Here is a 23,072-nt window from a genome sequence, read left to right as displayed (position 1 = left end):
CTAGACTGTTAATCCCGAATGCCAGGCTAACGTTCTGGTGACATGAGTTTGAATTCCCACCATCACAGATGGGGAAATTTGAATTGAATAAAAATTTGGAATAAAAAGCTAGCCCATTGGTGACCATGCAATAACTAACGACAGTTGTTGGCCCATCTGGTTCATTAGTGTCCTTCAGGAAAGGAGCTCTGCCACCCTTATCTAATCTGGCCTACATGTTACTCCTGGCCCACAGCAGTGGGATTGAATCTTAAGTGCTGGATGGACAATGAATGCTGGCTGAGCCAACAACACCAAATTCCATGATGAATAGAAATATATAAACTTTTATTGACCAGGAAGGAGTGTGCCAGTTCATCAAATATTCCAAATAATCGAGAGATATACATAACCATAGTAAATTCTGACAAGTAAAAGTTTGAGACATCAATATCGCTCAAAACATTAACATACTGCCTAAAATCAATGTAAAAACTCACAGTAAGTAATACAAGTGTAATGCAGAGTGTATGCACAGCACAGTATTTACAGCATAAATACTCTGACATTGCAGTAGATTGCAAAAGAATCATACAGCATAGAAATAGACCCTTCAGTCCAGCCAGTCCATGCGGACCATAATCCCTAACTAAAACTAGTCCCATCTGACTGCATGTAGCCCATATCCCTCCAAACATATCTCATTCATGTGTTTACCTAAAATGTCTTCTAAGTGTAACTATACCTGTATCCACCTTTTTTATTTGGAAGTTCATTCCACACAAAACATTTTGTTTTATAAAACAAAAATGCCCCTCATGTCTTTATAAAATCCTTCTCCACTCACCTGAAATATATGCCCCCTAGTCTTGAAATTCCCTACCCTAGGGAAAAGACATCTGCCATTCACATCGTCCATCCTCATGATTTTATAAACTACTTTAAGATCACCCCACCACCTCCTAAGCTCCTGTTTTTAAAAAAGGAAATCTCAGCGTATCCTGTTAGGTTCTTTTTCTTGAGATTCTTGAACACTTGATGCGACTGCAATGTGCCAACATCAAAACAGTCAAAATTTATTAAGCAAGTACAAGCTTTGGAGAATCACTAAATACTCTTCACAATGTTTGTGGAGCATGCCAAGAGAGGCTCCCTGAACAAAGAACCAGTTCTTCCTTTATACAAAATCTCACGTTGCAGTCAGCAGTGCCCACAAGTCAACCCCCAGCCACTCCCCCTTAGTCACATGCCACTCAAGACATTAAGGCAGTGACTTGACCATGTCCAGAAACAATGTAATGTAAATCCTCCCTTAATGGCAAAATCTGTTGTAAATAGTGTTTTGACTACAGGATGAGGTCAGAATTTTAATTACAATGTTCTTAACGATTCTGAATAGGAGATGATAATGTAAATGCTTTTGCTGTTATGGGAGATGATAATGTAAATTCTTTTACATTTGTACTGGCAAGATAGAGAAACATACCATCCTAACCCCAGGCATCCAATTTCTTACAGGTCAGCAGAGCAAATTAACCCCTTAACATCTCAATCCAGTCTCGCCTTATGACTTCCATTCCTGACAACATCCCGGTAAATCTCTTCTGAATCTTCTGCAGCTTAATAATATCCTTCCTATAACAGAACTGGACACTGTACTCCAGAAGAGGCCTCACCAGTGTCTTGGACACTCAACATAATGTCCCAACTCCTATACTCCAACATTGAGCAATGAATGCAAGAGTAAGAAACACTGCCTTAACCAACCTATCTGTATGTGATGCAAACCTCAGAGTTATGAATCCCGGGGTGTCTCTGTTCTGCAGCACTACCAAAAGCCCTATCGTTAATTGTATAAGTTCTGCCCTTGTTTGTTTTACTGAAGTCCAATTCCTTGCATTTATCCAAATTAAACTCCATCTGCCACACTTCAGCCCATTCTCCCAATTGGGAGAAATTGAGGACTGCAGATGCTGAAGATCAGAGTCAGTGTGTGCTGCTGGAAAAGCACAACTGGTCAGGCAGTATCTTAGAAGAAGAAGAGTCAATGTTTCAAGCATAAGCTCTTCCTCAGGAATGCAGGGGTGGTCCAAGCAGGCTGAGATAAATGGTGGGGGTTGGGGGGTGGGTTTGGGGGAGCTGTAGGGGGTAAGTAATTGGAAATACGATAGATCGGTGAAAGTGAGAGGGTGGGAAGGCAGGTGGACAGTTAAGAGAGTTCAAGAGGCTGGTGCCGAGTTGGAACAGAGAAGTTTGGTGGAGCATGAGCAGGCTGAGATGATGGGTCAACCAGGACAGTCTCGCCCTACTCCAAACCCCTCGCCCTCACCATGTGCAGCCCTCCATTCCCTCCGCTTGAACCCCAACCTCCCCATTAAACCAGCATACAAGGGGGAGTGGAGTGGTAGTTTGGTGCACCGAACTCTACACTGCTGAAGCTAGATGCCAACTCGTGGCCACCTCGACCTCCCCTCCCATCACCAAAACATAATCTCCCAGACCATCCACAACCACATCACCTTAGGGGATCTCCCACCAACAACCTCCAGAGTCCGGGAACCCTATACCACCCAGTTCTTCCTACCCAAAAGTCACAAACCTGACTGCCCAGGTCGACTCATCAGCTCTGCCTGCTCCTGCCCACTGAATGTGCTTCTGCATACTTTGACACCATCCTGTCTTCCTTCATCCAGGAACTCCTCACATACATTCGGGATAGCACCCTCCACTTCCTCCATGACTTTTGGTTCCCTGGTCTCCAAAACCTCATCTTTATCATGAACATCCAGTCCCTATACACATGTATCCGTCATGAAAAAGGTGTCCAAGCCCTCTGTTTCTTCCTTTCCTGCTGACCCAACCAATACCCTTCCACTGACATACAACATTTGATTGGCTGGCTGAACTGGTCCTCACCCTCAATAATTTCTCATTTGAATCCTCCCACTTCCTTCAGATCAAAGGGGCAGCCATGGGCACCTACGTGGGCCCCAGCTATGCCTGTTTCGGAAGGTATGTGGAACAGTCTATGTTTCACAGTTAGACCAGCACCATTCCCTACCTTTTCCTCTGCTACATCGATGACGACTGTATTGTCGCCATCTCATGCTTCCATGAGGAGGTTGAACAGTTCATTGACTTCACAAACACCTTCCACCCTGACCTCCGTTTCAGCTGGACCATTTCGGACACCTCCCTTCCCTTCCTGGACACCTCCATCTCCATTTCTCGCGATCGACCTAACACTGACATCTACTATAAACCCACCAACTCCCACAGCTACCTGGACTACAACACCTCCCACCCTGCCTCCTTTAAAAACGCTATCTCTACGGGATCAAAGACGGCAGTAATCTTAACAGGTCTGCCTCACTGAACTCAGCACCATAACTTTACCCTCTCCAACTAATCTATTTTGAAGAAAATGACAGTTTAATATTAGAAGTGCTACATACTTTTTTTTTTAGTAAGGGAAGATGACTAGAGACAAAGGACAGAGTAAATCTCATCATGTAGGGCATTTCCCTATAGCATTGGACACGCCTGTGGCCGCAGCTGCAGCTTCCAAAGAAATCCTGATGGACTCTCCGGCAGCCCAATTGTTGCACAGGAATGAGAGGAAGGCGAGCATCCGGCCAGTTTCTTTGAAGAATGGCTACTGCGATATCTAGGTTGGGAGGCTTGAGACAGCACACTTGGTGATGGTGTGCAGGCCTGGTTTGGGCCAGCACTCCTGTCCAGGCCTGTAGGGACAAACAAAAGGTAATGGAAGCCTCCAGATTCTTGAAAAGAATCCTCAGGCCCTGATTTATAAAGGATCAAAGATTGTTTTTTCAGAACCTTTCTGCTGCCGTGATCTGCAAGAGGAGGTCATTTTGAGGTGAAGAGACTGAGACATCTGGATATTCGATATTCCATGAGGTAGCCAGCAGTACTCTGCTTCAATCACGAAGGGGCCGTGCATGTACTTGACTCCTCAGAAAAAGCAAACAACTGTCTGGATGAGAATGTGTATCGGGTATAAGCAGATAGGGAAAGAGAGTAAAGTTCTGAGTTTTGTGAAGCAAGAGATTCAGCTGACCATGACTCCGATCAGTTAACTATGGGGTGCTGCAGGCAAGGGTAATGGCTTAACAAGGTGGAAAAGCATCATTATGTAGAGCCATTTAACAAGATGAGGTAACATTTAGTATGTGAGGTCAATTTAACAAGGTGAAAAGTATTCATTATGTGATGCCAGTTATTTATTGTGTAACAAATGGCTTAATCTTTACTATTGATACTCATTGACTGACTGTAACAGTCACCCAGTTAATATGTATGTTGCCTTATCTGAATGCTCCCCTCTGTAAAATGCTTATATAAGTTCATTGAGAAATTACTGTTCTAGAGAAAACTGTGAACTCATGTCCCTGTGCCTGTGGGCAATCATTCTCTCTCTCTCCCTCCAGGGCCCGGAATAAAGATGGAGATAACACTATTGTCTCTGAACGATTTACTTCAACTGAGGGGGTGGGATGGAACGGGATGGCAGACACTTTGAAATAGACCGGATGGTCCAAAGAACATGGGCAATAATGGTTGTCTTTTCTTTTCCCTTTTTTCTCAACTTAGTATATTTCTCCTTTCTCTTCGTTATTTTATTACAGAAAGTTTTTTTTTTAAGGTCAGTGTAAGGTTGGGGGTGGGTGAAGTGCCAACGTTTAATTTTTTTTGTCCATAATATGTATTTTTTGTAGTTTATCCATTACCTGAGTTTGGGGCATGGCTCAAACTAGGAGTTATGGAGGTGTACGTGGGTAGTGTAAGCCCCCTGCTCCGGGCAGAGGGGGAGTAGTCTCCTCTCAATTTTTTTTTGTATGCTGCAATTGATTTAGTTTTGGTTTTTAGGAGGTAGTTTTTAAAGGTTTTGTTAATGTAGTTTTAGTGTGTGCATTTTTAGACTCCGAGTCTTCATTTATTTAAACTCGGTGTGCTGAAGTAGGGTTCTTCCTCTTGGGAGTTCGAGTTGTTATAGAAGGATGTGGCTGAGTGTCTCCTTAAATGGTGCACCTGGAATATTAAAGGGAGTCACTCGCAGGTCAAGAGGGGAAAAAAAGTACTTTAGAGTCCTGGAAAGGAGAGGGTTGATATTGCCCTGTTGCAAGAAACCTACCTTGAGGATAAGGAGTACTTAAAGTTACAGCAGGGTGGGTTTGATCGGGTTTTTTTTCTCGTCCTTTAACTCCAAGAGAATGGTGATACTTGTCCAGTAGAATCTCCCATTTAAGTTATTAGATCAAGTTAAAGATGAATATGGACGGTTTGTAATTCTTAAAGTTTCAATACATAGTGAGGAGTATGGCATTCTAAATGTTTATTGTTCTTCAGCACACACCCTCAAATTCCTGACCGATGTACTTTCGACGTTGATTGTCCTTAGAATGCGATACACTATCATAGGAGGAGATTTTAATCGCCTCACGGACCCCATAGTGGATAGAATGCCCAAAGGTCCCCCAAATGTGTCGCTGCAAACCAAACAATTGGTTGACTTTTGCATGGAATTGAGGCTGGTGGACATTTGGAAATGTCTCCACCCTATGGGGAGGGACTTTACCTTTTTCTCAAATCCATACAAGTGTCATACCAGGATTGACCTGTTAACACCTTCAGGGTTTTTCTGGACTCTGATGTATATTTAGAGGTTAAGATTAAGGGCAACGGAACAGGTTCCCAGCATTGGCGAATGGATCCTTTTATACTCAAGGAAGTTTGTCAAGTACTTATCAGATTAGTTCAAAGCATTCTTGGCTATCAATTCATGTACAGCTAGTAACCAGACTATACTCTGGGAGACTGCTAAGGCCCGTGTTAGGGAGATAATTATCTCTCATTCGGTGAGATAGAAGGGAGAGCAGCAACGTCTGTTCGAGGCACGGTTGAAGGCAGCCGAGATGACACATTTCGATAGGCTGTCAATGGCTAAATTGCAGCGAATCACAGCCTTCCGGGTTGCTTTGAACTCCATGCTCACTCAGACAGCAAAGAGAACTGTTTGGCGAAACAAAGGCTGGACCTTCCAGGTTTGGCCTCGGAACAAGCATCTCTTCTTAATGCTCCCTTGACAGTGCAAGAGATACAGGTGGCAGTAACAGGTCCAAAGCGGGAAGGCGCCTGGCCCTGATGGTTGCCTGAGACAATTCTACAAAGAATTTATAAATATTCTGTCTTGTATTTGGCGTCCCAAGCAGCCCATCATTAAACTTGCCAAAGGATACTGAGAAATACCAACTAAATTCCCTTCTGCCTTTTGTGAGTGACTGGACTTGAGGACCTGAGATCAATATGGTTGTATATCGAGGCCTTCTAGGCAAAGTGCCCCCTTAACTAGCCTGTTGTTTATGGATAAGATGAGACAGTTATGGGATACTGTCAGAATCCAATCATTATTATTACAGTCAAACCATGGAGAGCAATGCGACAGAGCATGGCTGTTTAGCTAAAACCTCCTTTCTTAACCTTATAGTTGGTATGCGAGATTCTGGCCAAGGTTGATGGACCCTAGATTCAAACTGTGAGCAACTAGGAGAGTCTCCTGTTTGGGAGACCTATTTGAGGGGGAGGTGATGACGTCCTTCAACCAAATGAATCGCAGGTATGGATTGCCCAGTAGAGATCTATCTTGTTACTTTCGGGTTAGGGACTTCCTCCAAAAAAAGATTACACTTTTGACCAATCCCTAAAGGTCTGACACAGAGTAGAGTGTTTCATGCTACGAGCATTCTCTCAGTTAATACTCTTTACCATCTACTCTTTATCACTGGTGCGGTGCCTTGAATGACATTGAGCAACTACGTGAGGTCTAGGAACAAGAGTTAGGAGTGGAGATTCCCTCAGGGACATATGGGAGGACATTTTGGGAGAATGTGAAAAAAATCTCTATCTATAACGGGTCACGTTATGCAGTTGAAGTTTCTTCATAGGGTTCATTTGGCTCCAGATTGTCTTGCGAAATTCAAAGAGGGAGCATCTCCAATGTGCTTCAAATACAAAATAAGCATAGGTACCCCCACTCATTGCTTGTGGTCATGCTGCAAGCTTCGTAGGTACTGGAGCACTGTGGCAGGAGTATTAGAAGGTCCCGGGGACCGAACCTAAGGTAGATCTGATTGGTCTCCTGTTGGGTCTGCCGAACTTATCGTCCTTAGAAATGCATGGGAAAAAGCTATTTAACATTCTCACAGTGAGGAAGAATATTTTGGGGAGATCGGATGCCAACTTGCGGAATATTTCAGAACATATCTGGGGGACACTCACTAAACAGCCCCACCGGCCTGTAGCTGAACATTTTAACTCCCCCTCCCACTCCACCAAGGACACGCAATGCCAATGCCAAACTCTAGTCACCTGATGCTAGGAGTAAGAGCATTTCATCTTCCACCTTGGGATCCTCCAACCACACAGGATCAATATGGATTTCACGAGTTTCCCCAAACCCCCCCAATCCTAGATCCAAACTTCCAACTCAGCGCTGCTGTCTTGAACTATCCTACCTGTCCATCTTCCTTCCCAGCTATCTGCTCCACCCTCTGACCAATCCCTTCATCCCCATCTTATCTGCCTATTGCATTCCAAGGTAACCCCACCTCTGTCAGCTCCATACCCCTTCCATTTATCTCTGTCTCCTTGGGCCACACCTTCATTCGTAATGAAGAGTTTATGCTCAAATATAGACTTTGCTGCTGTTTGGATGCTACCTGAGCGGCTGTGCTTTTCCAGCACCAGACTCTTGGACATTGACCCAATTGATCAAGATCTGTTTGTAATCTTAGATGACCTTCTTCACAGTCCACTTGACTACCAATTTTTGTGTCATCTGCAAAATTGCTAACTGTGCCTTCTATATCCTCATCTAAATCATTTGTATAAATGGCAAACAAAAGTGGACCCAGTGCCAATCCCAGTGGAACACTGCTAGTCCCAGATCATCAGTTTGAAAAACAACTCTGTATTTGAGGTATATCATTTTTGCCAGTTTATCAATAGTGCTGGTTGATAAGGTGCTGATTTAAAACAACGTTTCCTGTATATCCACTGAAACGTCAACCAGTTGCTGGGTTTTTGGAGGGACAAAGCAAGAAAATGTTACATTTCTGTAAAGTAGCATTCTAGGATTTAAGCGTGGAACTGCAATTTTTTTTCTTGGAGGACAAGGACAAGAGAAATTTTCATCCTTGGTGTATGCTAACCAGTATTGTTTTGCATTTTCGATAATGTAGCTCATTTTTGAGGCTGCTTGTTGCTGGGAGACTCACCAACCGATAGCAAATCTTGGAAATTGAGCATTTCCATTCTGCGCGTATATTTAACTTTTTTTAAACTGGGCAGTTAAATTCTAAGTAATATTTGAGCATACAAATAATTTAGTATATCTAAGCATTTAAAGTATTTAAATCAAAGTATTGAAAGAGGAGGTGTGCAGATTTTTGGAATATCAGAGTTGAGGGCTATGGGAAGCTGGTACAGAAGAGGAACTAAGGCCTCCGGCAGAGCAGCCATGATCTTGTAGAAAGGTGTGGTGGGCTTGAGGGGTTGGACAGCCTACTCCTGCACCGACTATTTACATTCTTTCTTAGCTTAATATAAAGTACTGAGTCCAAAGTTATGGAAATGATGTACAATGCAACTTTAAGAAATTAAATTTCACTCCTTTTATATAAAGCATGTGGGCAGCGTGATGGCTCAGTGCAGCCACACAGCGCCAGGGACCCGTGTTTGATTCCAGACTCGAACAACTGTCTGTGTGGAGTTTGCACGTTCTCCTAATTTCTGCGTAGGTTTCTTCCCACAGTCCAAAGATGTACAGGTTAGGAGAATTGGCCAAGCTGAATTGCCCATAGTGTTCAGGGAAGTGTAGGTTAGGTGCACTAGTCAGGGGTATATGTAGAGTAACAGGGTTGGGGAATGGGTCTGGGTGGGTTACTCTTTGAAGGGCTAGTGTGGACTTGTTGGGCCAAAGGGCCTGTTTCCACATTGTGTCGGCATTCTGTGGTTCTACAGATATGTACCATTGTTGATTTATTGCTCATATCCAGATCATTGTACTGAAAAGTACTGCTAGGGATGGACCTCCTGGGACATCAGTGTAAACTTAAAATATCATTTAACTTGTTTTCACTTGTAACTTATTGCATGCTTATTTTTGTTCAAAAAAGAGGGAGTTGACTGTGGTGTGTCTCTTGGAATGCCAGATGCTGAGGTTGGACCAATGAAAAATTTAATTGTTTACAGGCATAATCCTGTTCAGTGCAGTATTCAGGTACTAGCAGTTCTTCAATTTCCAGCAAATAGTGAGAGACTGAATTGGCACTCTATGTAAATTCTTTAAAGGTGCTATTTATTTGGAGCCAAAGTGCTAACTTGATTTTTCTTATGACAGCATTGCATATATATGTGATTTTTTTTTCTTCGCATTTTGCAAAGGATAGGACTTCTATACTGCTCTGTTCTTAACATAATTGACAGCAATTAGTTCTGCAGTAAGACTTGTCAGTAAAAGCTAAGTGGTAGAATGCAAAAGGTCCTATATCGTTCACACTTTGTCCACTTTAAACATTCCATTTAATTAAGTCAGCGACTTAAAAAGCAACTTTATATTGTGCCTTTCACAACCTAAGGGTGTCCAAAAGTGCTTAGCTGACAATGAATCCATTTTCAGGCATAGTTGCAATAGAAACTGAACCTGAAGAAAAGAACATGGATGTGCTACATTTTAGATTAGATTAGATTAGATTACTTAGTGTGGAAGCAGGCCCTTCGGCCCAACAAGTCCACACCGACCCGCCGAAGCGCAACCCACCCATACCCCTAACCTAACACTACGGGCATTTTAGCATGGCCAATTCACCTGACCCGCACATCTTTGGACTGTGGGAGGAAACCAGAGCACCCGGAGGAAACCCACGCAGACACGGGGAGAACGTGCAAACTCCACACAGTCAGTCGCCTGAGTCGGGAATTGAACCAGGATCTCAGGCGCTGTGAGACAGCAGTGCTAACCACTGTGCCACCATGCCATCTATTTTAATATGCTTCTGAGGCATGAACTACATCCTTGGAATAAGTTCCAAAATTGCACTGGCATGGAGGCAGTGTTCGGGCTCATCAGAGCCTGTCTGCTCCAGGTCTGTGGCATTGTTTTCTTATACTTTTTTCTTCCTTCCCTCCTTCTTCCATTTTGAGGCCAGAGTGGCTCAGTGAGGCAGTGGCTGTCGTGTCGGTGATGTGAACCAGGATTCTTGGTAGTGGCAGTGCCTAGGACCTGGACTCTTGGCGACAGTAGACCTGGAGCCTGGACTGATAGCAGTGTTGATGAGATGGCAACAGCAGAGCTGCGCTCTCCCGGACCATCAGTGTCGTCATTGCTGTTCTGAGAGGTGGGGCTTCCTGAAGACCCGAACACCTTGCAAAAGCCCTGATGTCTGCTTGAGATACAGTTTGAACCGAAGCTGAACTCCTATTTAATTAATTTCTTTTTATTCTTGTTGAAACTCAAAATCGTGGCAGATTATGGCGACAGAACAAATATTTTATCTTCAAGATATGTGACAATAGATTATTCATTCATTTAACTACAAAGAAAGAGTACTGATAAGTGTGATGCATTTAATTTGTGGACCTATAGGAGATGTTCTTCATATTGTACACAAACAGGCAAAGTGCTGGAAATGGCCAAAAGAAAGAGGAAATTAATGCATATCAACTAAGAGAGAAGGATCTTCGTCTCATTTATTCGGGCAGATGATAGATAAAGAAAATTTAATGGAAGGAGAAATTGGTGGTAAAATAGATGGCCATAATAATTGAATTGATGCATTTGACCTGTGTGAAATGTGGAAGTGCAGCACAAGGACAGACAGGTGGAGATCCGTGGTAGTCAACCTTCAGGGAAAGGAATGACACTGATGAGCAAACAAATTATTCTAATACTGAGAAATGTGTAAAGCAATTTGCGCATAAGATTCTATAAACAATGCCGATCCAACTAGAAAAGTAGATTTAGTGATATTGATGGTGAGGTAATGTTGTTTGGATACAAGAATTTAACTTGGATTAGTTAAGATTTTTAAGAACTGAGGGAGATGTACAATCTCAGTTTAATGCCCCATTTGAAAGATCACAACCGTAACCCTGCAGCTTCCCTTTGATATTGTGGAAAAGTATTGGCTTTGATTGTATTTAAACCTTTTTTTAAAAAAAATTGTATTCACTCTGAACAAGTTTTCAACCCATGTCCTTCTGGATGTAAGGAAAGAGGAGTCTGAGTTAAGATTGACATCTGAGGCTCTACCGTTTAGGTTGTGTAGCTTTTAAAGTTATCAGCAGACCAAATACAATGCTTGAGGGATTTTCTTTTAATTTATTGTATGTTTAGGGAGAATGTTAATATTTCCTTTCAAAGTTGTTTTGGAAGTTTGAATCCCCTTTACCAGCTTCAGGATGTATTCAGCGGAAACTTTGCACTGGTTTAAAATCTTATTTTATTTGTACTTTTCTTGGCAGAAAGCTACGTGTCTGGTTAAGGACTGAATTGTTAGATTGCTACAGAATAAGTGACGACAAGTTACTGTTGCTAAAGAGATGGCGCTGCCATTCAAAAAGGACCTTGAGAAGTACAAGGATATTGACGAGGATGAGCTTCTTGGCAAACTTAGTGAAGAAGAATTGAAACAGCTGGAAACTGCTCTTGAGGAACTGGATCCAGAGGTGGGGTTTGAAATTCTTTTATCCATCAATTCTCAGGGATGATGTGCTTTATTTTGAAACTTGGTAAAACTTCAAACTAAGTTATTTAACATCTATGTTTGGAGAAATTAAACAGGTTGTAATACATCTGAGATTGGTTAATATAACTTAAGAGGTTAAAACTTGTGTTGTATGTTTTCCAAACGTCCATCAGCTACCCCGTAGTGTAACATTCTTGCCCAATCTTTAATGTTTGGATTTTTCCCATAGCTGTGTAACTGTTCAGTAATTCATTGTAAGGAAAATTGAACTAGTGTTCCACCTTTCACCACCTACCAGTTGCAGTGATGTTTCACTTTATTGTGTTCCTGAAAATGAATTTGTGATTTGTTGCAACTGCAGTCTTGAATTGATTGGCTGTAATTTGTTTTGAGGGTTATTAGAAGTTCATGTCTTTATTTTCAAAATTAATGTTTTATTCTTAACCAAATGTTGAATTTTTTTTTGTTTTGAGAATTGTGTTTTAAAATTTGGACAATTTGCCAATATCCACTGAAAATTAATTTCATTTCCTGTGAATATTCACTGTTCAAAAAGTGCTTGTGCCTCTCCTGTGTGGGGAGTTTGGTTTAGCTTTCGGATGGAGAGAGATCAACAGAGGAGAGAAAAGTTTGAATGTAACACACCCTGAAGCTTTTGGGGATGAAAGTTAACAAGGGTTTTGGGAATTATGGCGATTAGAGTCAAAATTAGCATATTGTATAAGAAAGGAAAATAAATTCTTTAAAGAAAGTCTTTTTTTCATTAGAAAGTCTATAATAAGCAATTTGGGGTATGGGGATGGCACGTTTAGAAAATTGATATATAGGGTAGACAAGGAAAGACTTCAAGTGTATGTGTATTTCAACTTGAAAAATAATTTGTTGCCTAATGTGGAGAATGTCCTGAAGTAAAGAGAAAATTGATAGGAGTTTGTACTCTGAGACATTACTGTCAATGAGCATAGTTCATTTCTCATAGGCAAGCAGTGAATACTTTAATAGTTCATGGAGGAATCTGAATGCAGAACAGTTTGATTGTAGCTATTACACCATAAAGGGAGATGCTACCAAAAGTTTTTGGCCTGCACTCATCAACACAGAATTATAAGACTGCTAAATCTCAAAGGAAACAGCCATTTGTACTGCATCAGATTAAGATGCTTTTGGGTTGGCCATTGACTTGGACTCTGTTTGAGGAATTGCCAAAGAATAACCCTAAGGGATCAGTTGTCTTCAAAAGATTTTGTGCAGTGTGTTGACATGTTTTTCCAATTGGCAAAAGCCTGTATATGAATATTTTTATGCTCCCTGGCAGTCTTAAATTGGTTATTAGTGGAATTCTTAATGCAATCTGAATTGTTTCATAGTTATTGTTTCCAATTACAGAATCATATCAAATATTGGGAGCTATGTTCTATGTTTTATAAATGTGGGCTGGTGAAATATAAATATTTTGCTGATTGCAAACAGCCGAATGGATAAGCGCTTAGCTATGAATTGCCAGTCATTGAGATATACAGCTTACATGTGTGATATCAGCACAAGTGCATCCTGATTATTCTGCAACGTACTTTAGGCTTCTCCCCCAACCATGCACACCCCTCCACCCCCACCAGATGCTTTGCCCCTGCTCTCCTCAACCTAGACTAATTCATTCAGATTTGAAAATCTACCCTGCGGTACTGAAGAGCACATTCTGACAATAGTTCAATGTGGTAATCTGAGGGTAAGGACAAAGAAGAAAACTGCAAAGTAGAACCAAACATTTTTCTGCATTTATACCTATTGTATTTTATATCATTCTTCAACTTGTTCTGATCTCCAGATGTTCAGTGGATGTCACGTACCCTTTTATATTCTGGATAGAAGTGAATGTTTTTCTATCTATTTTTATTTCTACAAGTTAAAGTAAATTTAAATGTATAGAATATACTCTGTTTGTAAGACTCAACTTTTTTTTGAATTGTGCGTACTGTTTGTTTGTATTCATATGTTTAGAGGTGCTTGATGTACCGTTTTATTCTGACATCTTAAATGTGTTTTTTCCAATGCGCTAGCATTCACTCCTGCCAGCAGGCTTTCGTCAGAAGGACCAGACTGTCAAAAGCCCAACAGGCCCATTTGATAGAGATCAACTTCTAGCATTCTTGGAGAAACAGGCCTTGGAGTATAAAGACAGGGAGGATTATGTGCCTTTCACAGGGGAGAAAAGAGGTACTGTACTAGCCTTAATTGATGTTGCAGGCTTTCATTGTTTTCTTGCACATTTCTGTCTTCAGGGAGGAACATCTTGATTTTTAAAAAAATTATAAATGTACCTTCAACTTTCCAGCAGAAGATGAAACCACAATTGAACACCACAGATTTGTTTAATTACCTCTTAAAAACATACCTTCATTATGACATTGAAGCATTTCATTAGAGGATTATTAGTGTCTATGTTCAGCATATTTGGTAACTGAAAATCATTTGTTCTTTTTATGACAACACTTTAATTAAATATTAAAATTTTTTGACCATTTTAAAACAGACTTCCAAGGTTCAGTACTTCCCAATGTTAGTGATGGTGAGAGTTGAAAAGATTGCCCACCATCTTCAGTAAGATTGTGTATTAATTAAGTATTGGTTTTAGGTGTTAAGTGGAAAACATGCATTCTTTAGGGGGTCAGCATTCGAAGAAATCCCTTGAAATTGCACCAATATGTGGTTTGATTTCAGGAAGGGTGAAGTTAACGAGTAACATTTTGCAATAATAGAAATTGTGTACTCTCAACCGATTGTCAAATATTTTAAAAATGTAAAGTTTCAATTACAATGTAATACCCATGTGAGAGGGCTTGGACCATTCCTAGCAGGCATCAGAAATGCTAATTACAGTATTTGAACATGTTGCCGTTGAGGAGAAACGTTTTTAACGTTGCATAATAGGATATTGTGTGGTTACATTCCGTAAACATTTTTTTGGTCCTCTGACAAGGAGTACTAGCATGAGTTGGAGGCATGTATTTAGTCCCAAGATGAGCTTATCAGAAGTAACTTTAACCTTATTAGATGATGATAGAAGTGGGAAATGCCAAAACATAGCCATACTAAATGCACACTTAATACTCAAATTAATCTCTGATTCTAACTAATTCTTCTTGACGGCTTCACAGTGCTGGCATTTCCAAATAGCACCGGGGCCAAATATTAAAATATTTTCCTTAGTTTTAAATAATATTGAGAGTAAGCTTCCCATGACAATAGTCAGTTTTTTGAGAGTTTGTAAACAAGTAGATTTTTTAAAGGCTGAGCTGTCAGATCCCAAAAGTGGGAAATAACATTCCCAAATGCTTAAAAAATCAAAAGCCCTGCCATTATAAAGCTGCTGTGTGGAATTAGATCTGAACTCCATTTGTTTTGATTTTGAGCACTTAATTAAGTTCTTAAAACCACAGTTGTCTAGAATGGAAAATCCCCAAGTTTGAAGTCATGTCTTTACTGAGTAGCAATATAAAGCTTATGTTTTTACATAATATTTGGTTCCTGAAAAGAGGGGCACAGTGTTTTTACTCTCATTGTCTTGATTTCTAAGTGTAGATTTTTACAAAAATATGAACATATCTCAAGACCACAATTTTTTTGAAACTTGGCACACCTTGACAAATTACATTACATAAATAATACTTAGAACATAGAACATTATAGCGCAGTACAGACCCTTTGGTCCTCAATGTTGTGCTGACCTGTGTAACCAATCTGAAGCCCATCACACCTAACTATTCCATTCTCGTCCATGTGCTTGTACAATTACCATTCAAATGCCCTTAAAGTTGGTGAGTCTACTACTGTTGCATGCAGTGTGTTCCACACCCCTACTACTCTGACTGACGAAACTACCTCTACCAACGAAACTATCTAATATAGTCTATATTTAGTACAAATACTTTGCAAAACATCAAAGCTTAAAGGCGGAATAACTCTGCAATTGACTCAAAGGTCTATCTTTTTAAAACCGAGTTATACTTGTATTTTCCACCACCCACATCTGACTCCAAACTAAATTCCAATAATATTGAGCCACAAAGGACTTTTGTTTGAATGGAATTCTTTTTTTATATCTCGTGTATATGAGCACAATTAGTTTATTGTAATGACTTTTCTTGCTATTTCTAATCCTTTCGTTGGTCTATTATTCCTGAAATAATCTTCAGACATGAAAGCATTGATAACAATCTCGATAGAGTCAGGTAGCTATTTTAAACAGTAAAAGAAATCCAAAGTGAGTTATTTTCTAGCAAAATGAAGCCACATGATTCTACAGTTAGGTAAGAATTTTTACTAAGAGTCGAACACAAGAAATACTGAATACTGTTTTAGTATCACCTTTACTCAAAAACCCAAAGACAATGTTAATTAAACATGAATTAATTAGCAAGTTGTTGATTTTTAAACTATAAATTGCCATTAAATGGCAAATACAACTAAGATCTCACTAATTTGCTCCAAGTCCGCTCAGGACATCAGTCGTCAAGCTCAGTCGCAAAATTCTTCGAAACTCGATCTCCTCAAAAAATGTAGCTCCTCTATTAGGAACTGGTTGCACTTTACAGCAGCATGCAACCTATCTGAGTTCCACAGGCATAATCTACACCAAAAACGGCCATGCATGCAGGACTTCCTCAACTCAGTCTGGAAGGCATTGTTAATTTAAAGTAACAGACATGATTGGAGCAACTGCATTTTTGTATGCCCTCAGATGATGGACCATTCTCTATTTTGATACCTACTCGACCACTAAATTCATCAATTCCTACTGAGCTTTGAAGGCAATCTGTGCGCTTTCTATATGCTTAAACCAATTTGTCTCCCAGGGAGTTTTGATTTCTAATCTCAATCAATTTTTGTTTCCTTAGCAATTGGAAGGATGAGTTTTCTTTCTCTGCTTTAATTCTTTTTCTCTTTTCAATTAGTCTGTCTCAAAAAAAAAGTCTCGACTGTGGAATCCAACACGATAGAATTGGAATGAAATTTAAAAATGCTAAATCATGGCACTTAACTGACTTGCTCTCAAGTTTATGGGTTCCCTGAAGACTTCCATATGAGTAGAGCTCCCAAAGCAATATCCTGCACCATTCAAGAGCAAGTCAGTTCTCTTTTGATACATGGCAACTGCTACAAAAGCCAGGATATTTCCTTCAAAGATTGCATTGAATTAAAAATGCATCTTTTATAAGCAATCGAGCATTCTCTTAGTATCTTTTCTGGACCATTATAAAGAACAGTATAGCACACGGAAACAGGCCCATCAGCCCACCATGTCTGTGCTGACCATGGTACCATTCTAGCTAAGCCCATCTGCCTGTAGATGGTCCATATCCTGCTCTTCCCTGCCTGTTCATGTGCCTATCTAAATGTGTCTCAAACTCTTCTGTTGTTTTTGCTTCTACCACTTCGCCAGAGGTGCATTCCAGGCACCTACCAAGAAAAATCACTTGCCTTACACATTTCCTTTAAACATTTCTCCTCTCACTTTAAATCTATGTTGCTTAGTATTTGATATTTCCACACTGGGAATAGTCCCCCTAAAAAAGCATTTCATAATTTTATTTACTTTTTATCGGGCCAGGCCAACCCTCAGCCTCAACTCTAGCAAAAACAAAATTCCAAGTTGGTCCAACCTATTATTATAACTAATAACAATATATAAGGTCTGTTTGTCCACTCTGAAATCTGAAGAGATTGGAACAAACTTGTGTAAATGAAAAAACAAATTTGACATAGCTATACATTGTCACTGTTGTGGACTGAATTCATCATGACAGAATTCCATATTATTATCCTTGAACTGATCAATATTGTTTTATAAAGCATCAGAGAGTTGAGTGCTGAAATACAGCAACCCTGATGTAAATCTTGCCTTTTGAAATTGCAGCTGGTAAATGGTTTAAATCCTTTGTCAATCATATAAATATCAAGCTGATGAAGTGTCCATTTTGCATGAATATTGAGGCCACATATAATTAAGGGTCTGAACACCCCTCACATTCTTCAGTGAATTGAAATTATTTGTCTCTATTAAGGTCAAAATGGGTTCTGTCTAATTTTTTTTGCGAAGATAATCTATAACCAGTGTCATTAATATAAAAGAGAAGTACTTCAACCAGATTTGCAAACTGTGCTCAGGAAAAGACTAGTTATCTAGCCTCAATGAGCTATCATGTTTAGTACATTCACAATGCAGGCTTCCATACGTGTGGAAAAATGATCTAATACCATGGCCAAAGGGACTAATATAAAATTTGTTCTGAATTTGAGATTCCCTCCACAACATTTAGTTCCTAATCTTTTGTAACAATTTAATCCTTTAACTCTTGTGTGAATCAAGTGAATTTGCACCGTACACTTTCCAAGATTAAGACATTGTATTGAGATTTCCTGAGAGATGCCCAAAACTGAATGCAATACTGCAGATGAGATATGCTCAATTGAAGCATCACTTAGTCACTTTTGAATTCCTACCTCCTTGAGATAAAAAAAAGCATACTCTGAACCTTTTTCATTGCCAGCAAATCTGAGATTGAGTACAAGGATGCACAAATCTCTTTGCTCATCCACAGCTCCTAGTCACTCACTGTTAAGAAAATACTTTAATTGTATTTTTCAAATATAATAATTAATTGTGTATTTAAAAACCTGAGGTCCTTTATAGATTTCTAGAGGATTCCTCTCCACTGTCGTCTTCATTCTCAACTCCAAGTGTGTGGGTGTTTGTCACTGAAATTGAAATGAGAGTTAGCTGCTTTCCTCTGTTCTGCTAGCTACCAGGTTAAATTTTGTCTAAAGGACACCCTTGCCCTAGCCATTAACTCTATCATTTCCATGGTTTTCTCCTATCTTCAGTCATATTCTCTTCAAGCTAAGCTTGTTTATTCTCACTAAATTGCAGACGACTTGACTTGCATCTTAGCTACCATACTAGCCAATATTGTTAATTGATCTCTCTCAAGTGATGTACCATCTCCTCAAATTCTGCATGTTACCACCTCTTTCTCATAAAACTAGTTCTTGACCCTGCTAGTGTTGTAAACTGTTGCTCAATCTCCAAGTGGGAAGACAATAGCTTAGTGGCAGAACTGTTGCACTGTCAATCCAGAGACCCAGATAATGTTCTGGGGACCCAGATTCAAATCCTATGATGAAATACAAATTCAGTGAAAATCTGGAATTCAGAGACTAACAATGATCATGAATCCATTGTCGATTGTCAGAAAAACCCATCTAGTTCACTAATGCCTTTTAGGGAAGGAAAATTCCATCTCTACCTGATCTGGTGACTCACACATGTGACTCCAGACCATAGCAATGTGGTTGAATCATAACTCTCTGGGCATTTAATAAATGCTGACCCAGGCAGAAATGCCCACATCCTGTGAATAAATGTGGCACAGTGGTTAGATCACGGGTTCAATTCCCGCCTCAGACTACTCTGTGTGGAGTTTGCACGTTCTCCCTGTGTCTGCGTGGGTTTCCTCCGGGTGCTCTGGTTTCCTCCCACAATCCAAAAATGTATAGGTTAGGTGAATTGGCCATGCTAAATTGCTCAGTGTTAGGTGAAGGGGTAAACGTAGAGGAATGGGTCTGGGTGGGTTGCCCTTCGGCAGGTTGGTCTGGACTTGTTGGGCCGAAGGGCCTGTTTCCACACTGTAAGTAATCTAATCTAATCAGAAGTGAATGTGCTGTCACCGGCCAAGACCCAAACTTTGAATTGGACTGAATTTTGTTTCATTCCACAATGCTAAAACCGCTCTTCTCAAAGTCATTGAGTAGAGGCAAGACCTAAGTCAAGTGATGTTGGGTTGAAATAGGCGGTCCTATAATGACTGTCGTTACAAATAAACCAGTTAGACTCTAACCCAGTGTTGTGTGAAATTTGACTTTGTCTATCCCAGTCCAACACCGGCACCTCCACATTATTATGTTATGGCTAGAGAACTTCATCTGATTCAAATATGCACAAATTGCAAACAGTTTGGTTTGGCATCTGGCAATTGGCAGACAGAATGGAATCTCGCTTATGGGCGGCACGATGGCACAGTGGTTAGCACTGCTGCCTCTCAGCACCAGAGACCCGGGTTCAATTCCCGCCTCAGGCGACTGACTGTGTGGAGCTTGCACATTCTCCCCGTGTCTGCGTGGGTTTCCTCCAGTGCTCTGGTTTCCTCCCACAGTACAAAAATGTGCAAGTTAGGTGAATTGGACATGCTAAGTTGCCCGTAGTGTTAGTGTAAATGTAGGGGAATGGGTGCGGGTGGATTGCGCTTCGACAGGTCGGTGTGGACTTGTTGGGCCGAAGGGCCTGTTTCCACACTAAGTAATCTAAACAGTTTTTGGTCAAACCTGAAGGTAATGGCTTGGGCTCTTATCACTTGGTTGGAGGAAATTCTTGATTATCTAATCTGATTGAGGAACAAATCTGACAACCTAGAGATAGTGCCAATATAGAGCTGAGTGCTGTCTATATAACAATGGAAACGATAGTTTCTTTTTTGAATGGTATTGCCTCAGGTAATATATCATTGAACCTCTTCTATTGCTCAGGTATGAATCCTTCTCAGACATGAGAAGTTGTGGTAAGAGCAACTCTTACTCATAATTTCCTGGTTTATAATTGGATTATCCCAAAGGAACTAGTGAGAGTGATAAGCAATAAATACTGGAGCAGGATTGAGTGGCCAATCTTGTATGACTGCAGATTGAAAGGATAAGGAAACATTTTTACATCGGTTATTACCTGTGATTTCCTCAATTTTCCCTTCAATAGCCCTTCAAAACACTTTTTAAATTGAAAATTCAGTAAATTATTCTGTTTGATGTATTTTTAAGTTTCCTTAGTATTTTCTCCTTTTCTTTTAGCTGTGAAAGCAGTCCTCCTCTAATATGACCTTTCGCCCATTAATAATCTTGTATTTATTGGGCTGGCATACCACTTGCCTTCTCTGATTCAGTAAAAGTTTTTACCTTAGACCGTGATTAAGCACGTATGTCTTTGCCCTGTTTGTAACCTGTCTCCTTTTCTCCCTGACTTCCTAACCTAGCCTATCTTAACGCAGGAACTAAATTTGGTCACCTTACTATAGTTTCTACTTGCCTTAATACTTAATACAAGAAGAGACATTGTGCTATGCTAACTTTGCTGTGTCTCTTCAGATGTTGCCAGACCTGAGTTTTTCTGGCAATTTCTGTTTTTATTTCTGATTTCCAGAATCTGCTGTGCTTTAGGTTTTGTTTTGGAAATTATTGTGTCTATCCTAGATAAGGTGGCATGTCCTTACTTGGTTTCATCCCACAATGCAAAATAGTTCTCTTTGCCATATATGTACAGCTGAAAAAGAAATTAGTTATGAAATCTCTAACTACAGGAATGCTAACAAGTGAATCAAGTATCTATACCTAACATTTTAAAGCTGCATGATTTCTGCTTCTATTTACCCTGCCCTGTTTTGCACTTTTATTGGTAGTCAAAATAGGTAGTTACGAAGTTAATCCACATTTAAATTTTCATTTTTGTTAGCTTAACTAATATGCATTTGCAGCACTCTTCTTTTTGTGTCAGTTTTTTTAATTTCATGCGATTTGGGCATTGCTGACAGGGCTAACATGTATTGTCCATCCTTGGTTGCCCTTGAGAAGGTGGTGGTAAGCTGCCGCCTTGAACTGCAACAGTTCTTTTGTCGATGGACCTACATTACCATAAGTGATTTATACCATAAAAACTTTGACCTGGTGACACTGAAGGAATGGTGATCTGTATCTTGATCAGGATTGAATGTGGCTTGGAGAGAAACTTGCAGGTGATAATGTTCCTGTGTTTGCTGCCCTTGTCCTTCTAGATGGTTATGTTCAGGGGTTTTGAATATGCATTCTAAGGAGCCTTAGTGAATTTTTGCAGTGGCATACACTGCTGCTACTGTGTGTTGATGGTGCAGTGAGTGAATGTTTGAAGATGTAGTGCCAATTAAGTGGGTTGCTTTTTCCTGGAAGGTATTAAGGTTCTTGACTATTGTTGGAGCTGCACCCATCCAGGCAAGTGGAGAATATTCCATCACACTCCAGACTTCTGCTTTGTAGATGGTGTTCAGGTTTTGGAGAGTCAGGTGCAATGCTCTTTTTTTTCTCTGCTGTGCAGTCTTCCGAGGCTTGAGAGGAAGCTGTGCATTGGCATGTTAATTGGCATGTGCAAAATTTCCCAGCTGCGCAGCTTACAGGAAATGTTGTTGAGGTGATAAGTTAGTCAGTAAAGGCTTCCTAGCCTCTGATGTGCTCTTGTAGTCACAGTACATAATAGCTAATCGTTCTGTTTTTGTTCAGTGGTAATACTCAGAATGCTAATTTGACTGATTTGTTGTGGTACTAAATTCCACCGGCTCATCACCTTTCTGGATGAAGAAATTTCTCCTCATCTCTGACCTAAATGATTGATTCTACATCCTTAGATGAAGACTCTGGGTTCTGGACTCCCCAATATTGGGAACAACCTTCCTGCATGTATTCTGTCTAATTCCTGTTAGAATTTTATAGGTTTGAATGTGATTCCTCTTCACTCTTCTGAACTCCAGTGAATAAAATCTTTACAGGTTCAATCTCTATTCATAATCCAGTCCTATCGTAGCAGTAATCAGTCGAGTAAATCTTTGCTGCACTCCTTCTGTAGCAACAATATCCTTCCTCAGACCAAAACTGCGCACACTTTTAGGTGTGACCTCTCTATAGTGTTGAATAATTCCTGGAAGCCATCTCTGCGCCTGTACTTGAATCCTCTCACAGTGAAGACCAACTTACCATTTGCTACCATTGCTCCTTGTATGCTTAACCTTCAGCAATTGGAAAAGATCATCAGAGAACTGGAAGGGAGAAGAGGACAGGTTGAGGTTGAGCTACAGAGGTGAATGGAAAAGAGATGGGGCAGTGGGGGTGGATTGGGAAGAAGGCTTCCTGGCACTTGCGCTTAACATTACACACTGACTTGGTGAAAATGTGTTGTGTTTTGAACTGTGCGCATGCACATTCATAATTGCCCACAGTTTGTGTCAACAAACACCTGTCTTCAGAAAAAGACCTGTTTATTTCTACTTTTTGGTTTCTGTCTGCTAATCAGTTTTCTGACCATCTCCATACACTACCCCATGCACTTCAATTTTACACATTACTCTCTTTTGTGAAACTGTTGTCAAAAGTCTTAAAGTTCAAATAAACCATTTGCATTGACTCAGTGTTATCAACTCAACTAGTTGCATCCTTGAAGAATTCCAGTAGATTTGTCAAGCATGATTTCCCTTTCATAAA

General features: G+C 40.3%; 1 protein-coding gene across 4 annotated transcripts in view; it reads left to right on the top strand.

The window, feature by feature from the left end:
* Positions 1–23,072, top strand: part of tmod2 (tropomodulin 2) — a 99,167-nt gene that overhangs the window by 38,307 nt on the left and 37,788 nt on the right. For all 4 annotated transcript variants that reach the window (XM_060852824.1, XM_060852826.1, XM_060852825.1 and 1 more), the window contains 2 exons: positions 11,524–11,727; positions 13,805–13,961. In XM_060852824.1, coding sequence (XP_060708807.1) covers positions 11,602–11,727; positions 13,805–13,961 — 283 coding nt within the window. In that variant the 5' untranslated portion in view covers positions 11,524–11,601. The remainder of the gene's footprint in view (positions 1–11,523; positions 11,728–13,804; positions 13,962–23,072) is intronic.

Source organism: Hemiscyllium ocellatum, chromosome 39 (assembly GCF_020745735.1).
Source record: "Hemiscyllium ocellatum isolate sHemOce1 chromosome 39, sHemOce1.pat.X.cur, whole genome shotgun sequence".
NCBI classification, from domain to species: Eukaryota; Metazoa; Chordata; class Chondrichthyes; order Orectolobiformes; family Hemiscylliidae; genus Hemiscyllium; species Hemiscyllium ocellatum.
The sequence above is the reverse complement of the archived record's forward strand: the minus strand, read 5'-3'. Positions and strand labels throughout refer to the sequence as shown.